The sequence below is a fragment of the Capsicum annuum genome, unplaced genomic scaffold, assembly GCF_002878395.1.
Source record: "Capsicum annuum cultivar UCD-10X-F1 unplaced genomic scaffold, UCD10Xv1.1 ctg2990, whole genome shotgun sequence".
Classification (NCBI taxonomy): Eukaryota; Viridiplantae; Streptophyta; class Magnoliopsida; order Solanales; family Solanaceae; genus Capsicum; species Capsicum annuum.
This window is the reverse complement of record NW_025836421.1, coordinates 222-12,494: the sequence shown is the minus strand read 5'-3', so window position 1 is coordinate 12,494 and position 12,273 is coordinate 222. Positions and strand designations below refer to the sequence as shown.

Below are 12,273 nucleotides of genomic sequence, written 5' to 3'. Positions count from 1 at the left end.
AATACAAATGTACTGGTATGCAAAGCAATCCAAAATAAAGCTTTTATATAGATAAAATAGTGAGAGCAAATCTTTATCAAACATCACGAATAAAAATGGTTTCTGAAATACATGGGTACTTTCTAAAAACATGTAACCTATCTGTACATTTCAAATTCTGATCTTTGTATTACTTCCGAGTTAGGTGGTATTCCCTACAAGTCTGATATTCCATGAGCGATATGGAATCCGTCATTCACTCGGTGGGGAAGCCTCCAACCCGAGTGTGCCGCAAGGGTTGGAGTTCCTAAATCTGATATACCATAGGGCTCTAGTCCAGCCTAATATATAAACCCGAATAGGCAGGTCACTATTTTGGGCAATGAGTTGTCTGAACTCATGCCTTCTTTGGGGAACCACCTAAGCTCTCTTTATTCCTAATTTTTATCCTATTCTGAATCATGCTTGTTTCTAATTTCAACATCTGGAAAGTCTGATTTCAAACATACATTAAATCTGTTCGGAATTATCATGACAAAAATCTGAATTGGTGTCGTCACAGCAAGACTTGCAAGTCCTATTTCTGAGCCATAATGCAATAAGCATGATCTTTCATTAAAACACAGTTCAGAACACCCAAACATGCAACTAGTATAAAATTTTTCATGTCCCGAAAGCATAAGCCAAAACTATGCAAGAACTCTACAATAATAAGGCGGTCATGTGCTTTTGGCAAAATCCATGCACTCTTCCATTATATGCATTCTCAACATTTTTCAATATAAACAACCCTCTTTTTGGAATTCAAGATTCATAACCAAATCATTCATAAATCAAGGCTTTTCGTAACAAGCTTTTCAAGATGCATTTCAAAACAATTCATATCATGTAAAAATATGGAAACAATCACATCAAGAGAGGGATTTCATGTGAGTCATGCTCTCAATTTCAATAAATAAATCTTAAAACACATGCTTGCATATATATATATATATATATATATATATATATATATATATAATTTCAAATCAATTTGGGGGAAGGCCTAAAGACCAAAACAATTCCATCAACTATTCTAAAACAAGATTATATTCATAAATCTGAAAACCCCTTTCTAAAAATATGATTTCTGTGCCCATAAGATTTTAGGAAAACCCCATGTACCTTAGTTCAGGAAGATAATAGGTACTTCTTGAAGCTTACGATCTGGGGATTCCAAATCACCAATTTGTTTTGAATTTCCATGATTGAATTTTGAATTACTAGAGATAATTGGATTGGAATTATAGGGAGGAAAACCGAATTCTTGCAATGGAAGAGAGAAAAAATGAGATTTTTCTCTTTACTATGACATATATAGAGGGTAGGAATGGGTAGAAAAGACCAAAATACCCTGGAGTGAAATTCTGAAACTAGTGCCCCATTTTTTGGCCATGGCGCGACGAAAAATGCCAATTATTGCGACCTGGAAGTTTGGAGCGAAGAGGGACTATGATAGAGGCTTGATGGAAATTGACGAGTGCCATTTTGGCCTCTGGCACGACGCGCCATGCACTGAAATGGCATTCGTCTTACAACTGAAACTTAAAATAGCCATAACTCCTTACCCGGTTATCAGATTTTGACAAATCTTATATCGTTGGAAAGCTTATTCAATTATCTACAATTTGGTATATAGTAGAACACCCATTTCATCATATACAATGATTTTTAGTTGACTGATGTTTACCCAGGTTTAGATGCTTACTCAAACTCGAACGATTGAAAATCTTTCAACTCGTCCTTGAGTTAGGGGACTTCTATGATCTTAATTCATGCTCAATAGATTTCTACACTACATAATTGGTCAAAAAACTAAATTTGTATTGGATTTATGGCTTTTGTAACCTTTATGAGAAGAAATGACAGTTTATATTCTAGCCCAAAAATGCGGGGTGTTACACGAGGGCTACAATAAGCACCTATCAATCGTACGTATAGCATCCCTAAAGTGAGATTTCATTCAAAATCTTATAATTTAAGGTACGCAGGGTTTTCCTAAAATCACATGGGCATATAAATCATGATTTTAAGAAAGGAGTTTTCGATTTATGAATATATTCATCTTTTAGAAGCATTGATGATATTGTTTTGGTCTTTAGGCCTTCCCCCAAATTGATTTAAAATTATATATATATGTAAGCATGTGTTTTAAGGTTGATGATTGAATTGAGAGCATGATTCATGAAAAAAATCCCTCTCTTGTTATGATCTTCATTTACTTATGATACACTATGAAATTATTTAAATGTATCTTGAAAAGCATGTTATGAAATGTCTTGAATAATGTTATATTTGAATTATGATTTTGATTTCAAAAGAGAGAGGGTTGTTTATGTTGATGAATGTTGAACATAATCATATAATGAGAAGAGTTGCATGGTTTGTTACAGATTACATGACCACCACTTATTTATTGAAAGGATGAGAATTTTGCATAGTTTTGACTTATGTTTCTGAAACATGAATTCCCTTTGTTAAATTGCATGTTTGGGTGGTATGAACTATGTTTTAATGAAAGATCATGATTAATGCTTTATGGCTCAGAAAACATGACTTGCAAGTCTTGGTATGACGATACCAAATTAGACAATGCCATAATAGACTCAGACAAGCTTAGAAATCAGATTTTCATTAATTAAAATTTTGGAATGATGTGTTAGGAATGGATAAAATTGGAAACAAAGAGATGTTAGGTGTTCCCCCGAATAAGGAACGAGTTTCAAATAACTCTTTGTCCAAAACTGAGATTTGCCGATCTGGGTACACTATATTACGCTGGCCTAGTGCCCTGTGGCGTATTAGACTTAGACACTCTAACCCTTGCAGCACAAGTGGGTTGGAGGCTTTCCCACCGAGTCAATGGCGGACTCCATACATACTGTGGGATTTTAGATTTGTAGGGGTGTACCACCTAACTCAGAAGTAATACAAAGATCAGAAATTGCATTGACAGAAAGTTTTATGATTTATAAAAAAATGCCCATGCTTTTTGAATTTATGTCATACATGATGTTTTATGACTATCTATTTTATTTATATAAAAGCGTTATTTTGGATTGCTCTGCATACCAGTACAATTTTATTGAACCCCTACCTCTAGGGTCTAAAGCTCAGTTCAGAAGTCCTGCTAAGTCGTAGTGGTTTCAGACAGCAGTGATGTGTACAGTTGGTGAGCCTTCTTTGTTCCAGAAGGTCTATGTATTTCAGATTATGTTATTTATTTTGGTTTAGGTTCACTGGGGGCCTTGTCCCAATTTTAGATAGTTGTTATTTTCAGATGTAGTAGAGATTTCGCAGATTGGTTCAAACATTGTTTAGTTGTTATTGGGCTTTACTTTCTATATTATAAATTGAGTTAAGATTCATGAACATGATTCCGTTCATTATGTATTTTCTACATTTTCCTATTTTTATATGAATGGTGTATATGATTACAAGTTAGAAGGGCTCTCGGGCCTTCATGGTTTAGGATTCTCATTACGGCCAAGGCCTCGGTTTGGGTTGTGACAGTGAACTGTGATTTTTTGTTAGGTACATTTGACACAGTGGAGGAGGCAACACAAGCGTATGATATGATTGCTATTGAGTTTCTCGGTGTGAAAGGTAAGACGAATTTTTTGAATCTGATGAACGAAATAAATCAGACTCTCAGTCAGGTCAGTAGTGTTGAGTCATCGAATATGGTGGCTGTGGTGGCAATTCAAACATAACCGTCGTCTTTGCCTCCACCACATTCAATGACTTAACAATATTGATCTGACTGTGACTTTGATTTATTTCATCCATCGAAATTAGGAAATTCGTCTTGAATTTCACACAGTAGAACTCAGCCGTCGTTGTATCACACGCTTGGATTGCCTCCTTCGCAGTGTAAAACGTACCTAACCATACATTGGATCTTTTCCTCAGATCTCTTGTCTCTTCCGTGTATTTTTATGATGGCCTCCTATGCACTCCTCGGTAATGCACATCCTATGCAACTCACTTCACTTTCTCCGCTACCTTCACAACTCTTCCATTCACTTTCTCCACCCTCATCTTCACCGTCTTACTTTTTTTCTTCTTCAGCTACATTTTCACGAGTGATAAGGATGAGAGAAAACATAGGGGGATCTTCAGCACCTTTTTCACAAGTGTACCTAGTCTTTCTGGAAGACCCTCATCTCAAGACATTGAATATGGTATCATAACGATATCAGAAGGCAGTTGCTTCCTAAAGAGTTAACCGAGACGTGCAAAGGGACGCCTAAGCTAGCATCCTGCTCTTGAGAATAATGATCCAAGACTGTGTTTTACAACAATAATTATCTACTACAAAAAATGATATCAAACGGTATCTACAACACCAAAACAGTCCGCAAACATCCCACAATCACAAGCCTTTACCCCCAACAACAAGACAACAACACGATACAAAAAGCAAACATAAACTTAAAAAGAGTAAAAGATGGCTAACTTGACCCAAATAGAACCCATTAGGTAGAAACTAAAGAGTGTATCAAAACTCTAAAACCTCTATAAAATAAGTTAACAAGTACCAATTTCTTATGGTGACCGCCAAGGGTATCAACTCACCTCAAGATCCACCGTTTCCAAGCAAAGAACAATATTGGATTTTCCAAGCCCTACACTAATGGCTTATCTCATCCCTACACTAAGGGTGCTACACTCTTAAAGAGAGAAGAAGTCTTTCACATATTTATCCTTCCAAAGCTAAAGAGAAAATGACTTAATAGAAGACTATATAGAGGCTAGCTTATTACATAACAAAAATGACCACAATACCCTTAATGAAAGGGGTGGCTATGAAGTGTCTTTCAAACAAAGTGTGATCCCCCAAAACACCCTTAATGAAGGTTCTTCTTCAATGCTCCAAAACCGTAGGGTCATTCTTCAACACTTGTAGTCTCTGGTTGGCATCAAAGGTAAGCCCCCACTCAATCTTTCACACACGGGTTTACCTTATGTCTTCTATGGGTCCTCCATGCATGTTCTTGTGTCCTCGAGGTGACCAAGTCTTGACTCTTTATGTGTTGGCATCATATGACGTCTTCAAAATAATAGATGGCCATTTGGCTCGTATCATCCTCCCCTTCTTGAAAAGGATTTGACCTTGAATCCATACCTTGCAAAACTAAAGAAAGGACAAACAAGCACAACTTCCTCATGGCATAAGGGTTAGGGTTTGTACCACAAATAAAATCATCCTGCCAAGGTGATACATAGTTGAGATATAACCATGAATCCTTTGTATTAGTAAAGAAAAGTTTAGTAAGGATGTTACAAAGGAAATGGCTATGACAAGTATCAAGAGATGAAGAAACTACAAAAGTCGTAATGGTATCACTAAGTCCAAAAAGTAAGGCTATCCTTGCCTTAGGAAACATAAAGCACAATTGTTTCATTACCTCTTCAAGTGGCCTCATCAAATGTGGTGCCACTATTGGTATCAAAGTCCAACAATCCCACATAACTTTATCATTCAAACAAGTGGACCAATCAACAAACTTATACCTCTACTTAATGCAAACCCGAAACTAGCATGGATGTCATCATAGGCAAAGAGGTAGTATAGGAAAGAATAAAGTGTAAAGACATGCACGGGTGAAGACAAAGCATTTAAGCACATACACTCTCTTTTCTTCAAACAAATAGACAACTTGGCATCCACAAGTTGGGATTCATGCAATTTAAGTAAAAGTGTGTCAAACAAGGATGCACATTTAGAAAAATTATACCAAGGAATTAATGACACCTTTTCCTTTGGGTTTTCAAGAAAGAATATACATTCCTTACCCTTAAGCGTACTCTCATCTTGCAAAAAGAGATTTTCATCTTTAGGAGAAATTTTCTCACACCATAGTGGGTTAGCATATAGGCTATAGCCTTCAAGATAAGCTCTACCATCACTCTCACCACTAGGTTCATTGGGAGTGATTATACCATCTTCAAACAAGACATTATACCTAAAGAGAGAATGATATATCCCACGGGAAGATTTGGAACAAGTAAGTTCACTCTCTAAAAGTTCATTATCAAGTTTTAAAGATGTTTGAAGAACATGATTATCCCTATGAGCCAAGCAAATATGAGACTCAAAGGGCAAGCTCACGAGTTCACTCCTATTCCTTTGATCAATATTTTCATCATCATTACACACTTGAGATTCATTAATCACATCACACACATCCTCGAGTGTTGAGCAATTTTCACACAAAAGTTGATCAACATAAATTTCACAGGACAATGTACTTTCATTCAACACAATGATTTCAACACTAAGTGAATGTAAATCGATCTTACAAGAAGGGTCGATTCGGTCATCAATAGGATCAACTAGTGTATCCACACTCACAACAAGTACATCATCATCAAGTGGCAAACAAATAATAGACTCACATATAGGCAAGCTACAATTCACACTCAATGGGCTACTAGCCATACAATTATCATTCGCATGTACAAAAAATGTAAGATTTAGATATTTTACCTTGACATTCATGAGTTTGTTCGTCTTTACCTCGATGTGAAAGTCCATCAAAAGCTTGGGCAGAAACTTCCTTCGGGAAGCTCTCATCGCAAGTTGTTTGGATGATTGGATTTTGAGGGAAGAGTTTGGGTAACAATTGGCGTATAATTTCAATGTGCCGTTACATATCTTCAAGATCATCATGGATGCAATTACACGTGGCCTTAAAAATATGAGCAGCCATGGTACCTAAATAAAAAAAAAAAAAGACAACAAAAAACAAAAGAAAACAAATAAGATTAGTAGTAAAAGCTCCTTATCAACACTCGATACACTCACCTTTGTGATTCTCACAATTGGAGCGGCGAACATTGAAAGTTGCTTATACTCCGGTAGTCAATAAGATGTCAATCCTACTTGGCAGCTGGAATGGATTCTTGTTTTGATTGACTCAAGACACAAAACAAAATTCACTTACGAACTTGAAACAAAGAAGTTACTACGAGTTACAAATGAGAAAAGCACACAAATAACAAAGACACGAAAGAAACGTATTCAAAAACTAATTAACAACCTAGTAGGTGATTACTAGTTTGTTTATTAGCACTAGGATCAAGAAAATTGAAACTAAATAAACAAGAAATGAAACTTAGAAATCTGAAATTTTGAGCCAAAGGGACGTTTTTTAGGGTGATGACATGGAAACCTCCTATTAGAAATTAAAATTGTTGAAAGTTTGAAAAATTTTCTCTTCTTCAAATTGTATTGATCAAATTTCAAGTGGGGAATGGTGGAATTTCGGATATGGGAGGGTAACAAGACTTTGAAGCCCTTTTTTCAAGTTCAAAAAGTGTGACTTTTTTGCACCTTTTTGGCTAAACACCTTTTTGAAAGACTTTTGGCTCTATCCCTTTTTGTAAGTCTTGGTAGGTGGACTTTCTCCCTTTTGGCAAGACAACTTTTGAAACCCTTTTGTCCTTAGAGTTGTGTCTTTCAAGACTAACAACAAGACACACTCTCTTTCTTCAATTTCTAAGATCAAACAATCATTTTCTCTTCAACAAAATATGATGATGGTGAAGAACACCAAGAACACAACCTTTGAATCTTGGAGTTCTATGGTTCAAGTTGCATTCCACACATCAACAACACATTTTTTAAGCTTCAACCCTCAACAACAACATAAAAAAAAAACGTTTTTAATCCACAATCTCAACAACAAACTTCAACAACACTCTTTCAAGCCACCAATCCTCAAAAAACAGAAACCTTCAAAGTTCAAACACAACTTGGAAATGGCTCAAAATTTAGATCTAGACTCTATAAGTATTAGTGAAGAAGGGACTAACACAAGAAACAACAAAACACACTAAAATATCCTAAATCTAAGTCTCAAATTTCAGCTCAAAAACTAAAACGGGACAGATTTCCTTTTTTGAGATTTTTGGATTTCAACACTTTTTGTTTTTTATTTTTCAACTAACAAGCCCAAGATTGATTTTGTTGGAACAAAATCAGTCCTTGCTCTAATACCAAACGGTATCTACAACATCAAAAAAGTCCGCAAAGAATCCACAATCACAAGCCTTTACCCGCAACAACAAGACAACAACATGATACGGAAAGCAAACATAAACTTAAAAAGAGTAAAAGATAGCTAACTTGACACAAAGAGAACCCATTAGGTAGCAACTAAAGAGTGTATCAAAACTCTAAAACCTCTACAAAATAAGTTAATAAGTACCAAGTTCTTACGGTGACCGCCAAGGGAATCAACTCACCTCAAGATCCACCGTTTCCAAGCAAAGAACAATATTGGCTTTTCCAAGCACTATACTAATGGCTTATCCAAGCCCTATACTAAGGGTGTTACACTCTCAAAGAGAGAAGAAGTCTTTCACATATTTATCCTTCCAAAGCTAAAGAGCAAATGACTTAATAAAAGACTATATAGAGGCTAGCTTATTACATAACAAAAATGACCACAATACCCTTAGTGAAAGGGGTGGCCATGAAGTGTCTTTCTAACAAAGTGCGATCCCCAAAACACTCTTAATGAAGGGTTCTTCTTCAATGCTCCACAACCGTAGGGTCATTCTTCAACACTTGTAGTCTCGGGTTGGCATCAAAGGTAAGCCCCCACGCAATCTTTCACACATGGGTTTACCTTATGTCATACTCAAAACGGGTCCTCCATGCATGTTCTTGTATCCTCGAGGTGACCAAGTCTTGAGTCTTTATGCGTTGGCATCCAATGACGTCTTCAAAAGCATAGATGACCATTTGTCTCGTATCAAAAAGTAACAAGTCGAGAACAACAGACCTCCATATCAAAATGTCAGAATAGGAAAATAATTGATTAGAAAGAAAGAACTAAGTCATGCGACCAATGACAGTTCACTTCTGCTAGATTTTGTTTTCAGTATCCTGATTTATCTGCTTCATCCCTCTGCCTTCAACTTTTTAGGTTTGTCACTATTAAGAGGCATGGAAATGTACAAATACTGTAGGCATTTTAAAGTTCTCTTTAAAATGGTCTTTTTATTTCAGCAATTGTTTTTCGCTCCTGTTAAAAAAATTTCCCCCGACCTGTGTTGAATTTCTTTTATTTTTCCTTGATCCGAGGATCTATCGGGAACTTCTCAACCTCCCTAGATAGGGTTAAGGTTTGCGTACACTTTTCCCTCCCCGGACCTCACTTGTGTGAAGTTCTGTCAAAAGGCTGCACGATGTAAAGTCCAGATGAGCAATCTCCCCGTAAATCGTATGCCGAAGTCATTTTATTTGTAATTTGGACACTGAGGAACAAACTTAAGGGGAGAGGAAGCAGAAATTGTGATATGTCACACTCCAACATGCTAATATCCCTTTAACACTTACAAAAATAAATCATTCGTTTTGAAGATTTTGATGATCAATTTAGTTTTTGTTAAAGGAAATAGTGGGATTTATTGAACCAGCTAGAATTTCTCAAAACAGAAACATGCACAAATAAAGTGCTAAAATAAAAAAGAAAGAAGCAATATTACAGGAATCCAAAACTAATCAAATATTTGCAGCAAACAAATTATTTGGAACAATAGATTCCAACAACATGCTCAACATGCTAGAAGTTGAATCTTGATCTTCGGTAGCATCCCTACAACATCTTTCATGTTGGTCCTTCTTGATGGAGATTAGTTACAACAATCTAATGCAACTTTCATGATTGATGCCACAACATCTAGCTCCTTCTTTAAGTGACTACCAGTTGATGTTAACAAGTTGGCATCTACGACCTCCATTACATCATCTGGAAGTGAATATCTCGCCCATTGTTTCAAGCTAAGATCTCCCTCAAACTCATTAGGCTTTTTCCTAGTAAACGTTCCCAGCAACATGACCCCATAACTATAGACGTCACACTTTGTTGACACTAGTCCTTCCTGTCCATACTCAACAGTCAAACAATTCATTTAAAGATGCAATATGCTTTCTAGGTGGGAAAAAAAAGAAAGGAATAATCAATGTTCAAAAAATTAGCAAAACAAAGAGACGTCCCAGGTGCAATATACCCGAATGTTGCTAAGGTTTTACTGTACAAATCACCCTGATCTTCACCAAGCAGTTTTGAAATGCCAAAGTCGCTGAGGTGGGCAACCATATCTTCATCCAGCAAGACGTTACTAGGCTTCACGTCACAGAGAATCACAGGCAACGAGCACCCATGATGAAGATATTCCAAAGCACATGCCACATCTATCATTATGCTTAGTCTCTGCTTGATGTCTAAGAAGTAGTTGTGCGAATACAAATACTTCTCAAGACTTCCATTTGGTATATACTCAAGCACTAACGCCTTAAAATCAAGGTTGGAACAACTAGTAATGACTTTTACGACATTCCTATGGCGAAGGCTACGCAAAACTTCACATTCCGTATCAAAACTCTTGAATGCCTCATCCAGGTTGAACACTTTAACTGCAATGGCAGTTCCACTTCTGAGAACACCTTTGTATGCAGAGCCAAAACTTCCAGAACCAATCAGATTACTCTCGCTAAGCGCATCAGTTGCTTGGATCAATTAATAGTATGAAATTCTTTCTCTTGTTATGGCAGACAATGAATCAGCGAGTTGAGGAGCTCTTTTACCTTTTCTATACCTTATCCAGAAAAAAATAAAGGTGCTAGGAACAACTACTAGTGCAATTCCCAGCAAAAGAAAAAGACCTAGCAATTTTTTCCTATTTGATCTGTGATTTGATGAAGTGGAGCATGGCGGGACCCTAAATCTTGAAGAACCACACAATGCTTCATTGTAGATGAAAAACTGACTCGAGAGGTTCTTGAAAGGACCTCCCGAGGGTATTTCACCATACAATTTGTTGACAGAAATATTGAAATACTTCAAGTTGTGAAGCTTCTCCAAAGAATTGGGAATGTTTCCAGATATATTATTATGAGAAAGGTCTAGGAATTCCAAACCTTACATGTTGCTCATTGAGTCAGGTATAGATCCTTGAAACTTGTTGTGTCTCAGAGAAAGCTGTGCCAAATTTTGCAAGCCTCCAATTTCTCTAGGAATGTCATTTGAGAATTGATTCATCGATAGATCCATCTTTGTTACAGCCTTTATATTTCCAATTTCTTGAGGTAAAGAACCTACCATGTTGTTTGACGATAAGTCAAGAACCACTAGATCGTTAAGGTTCCCTAAGCTTTGTGGTATATTGGAACTCAATTTGTTGGAACCGAGATGTACCTCCCTAAGGGATGTAATATTCCCTAAACAATTAGGAAAAGATCCTGAAAGTTTATTTTGACCCAAGTAAATTTCACCCAAATGCTGCAATTTACATATATGATCTCCAATAAATCCTGTAAGTTTGTTGTTACTCAAGTCGAAGCGCTGAAGGTTTCTCAAGTTTCCAATTGTTATGGGAATTGATCCAACCAAATTGTTTTCAGAAATATCAAGGAACAATAAGCTGCTTAAGTTCCCAATTTAATTTGATATTCGCCCTTTGATTTTACAACTTTTGGCTGGAAACTTTAAGAGAGATGTGTAAAGGTTCCCCGCGGAGGCAGGAAGCATACTGTTTAGAGGGTTGTAAGATAGAGAAAGAACTGTTAAATTTCTACAATTGGTTAAGGAAGTCAGGAAGCTTAATGATGAGTCACTGCTTAAATTGTTTCCCGCTAAATTTAGATGCTGTAGATGAGTCAAATATCCAAGTGAGTTGGGAATCGAGCCAGTGAGTTTGTTTATTGCAAGATCAAGAATTGTAAGTTTTGAACAATTGGAGATGGAATGAGGAATAGTCCAAACAAGATTGGTTAAGCCACCAAGAAAAAGTCTTTCAATGTTGGGTAAGATAGAACCTATGTTTGGTGGGAGGCTTCCTGATAGATTGTTGAATGAAAGATCAATTATTCTCAGCCCTGATACGTTGAACCCAAGATCAAGCGAACCACTAAAACTATTAAACCCAAGATCCAGTTCCTCCAACTCAATGAGACTGCTTATCTCTTTGGGTATTTCACCTGTCAACACATGAAGAAAAAATGAATACAAGTGAGATGAACTATTTAGCTCAAAGCTTATCTATGTGATTCATGCTTTAGTTTGACTTGATAAGGTGTCCACAAGAACTTAGAAAATTATGTAAGAACTGTATACTTATTTTTCCTATTGTTATTGATCAACGTCTTAAGAAGGATGTACATATTACATATTTTTTCTATATTAAAGTTCTCAATTTAACTTTGTATGAATTTCTTATTGTGCAGGTTTGTATTTTTAT

General features: G+C 36.3%; 1 protein-coding gene across 1 annotated transcript; it reads right to left on the bottom strand.

Annotated features, from left to right (window-relative positions):
• Positions 1 to 4,002: 4,002 nt before the first annotated feature.
• On the bottom strand, positions 4,003 to 12,013 carry LOC124891065 (receptor kinase-like protein Xa21; the record flags this gene model as incomplete). Its single annotated transcript, XM_047402889.1, has 6 exons — positions 4,003 to 4,089; positions 6,542 to 6,739; positions 9,691 to 9,847; positions 10,045 to 10,527; positions 10,960 to 11,131; positions 11,852 to 12,013. Coding segments are annotated over 6 exons (1,259 nt in total), but the record flags the coding sequence as incomplete, so codon positions are not given.
• Between the last annotated feature and the right edge of the window lie 260 nt (positions 12,014 to 12,273).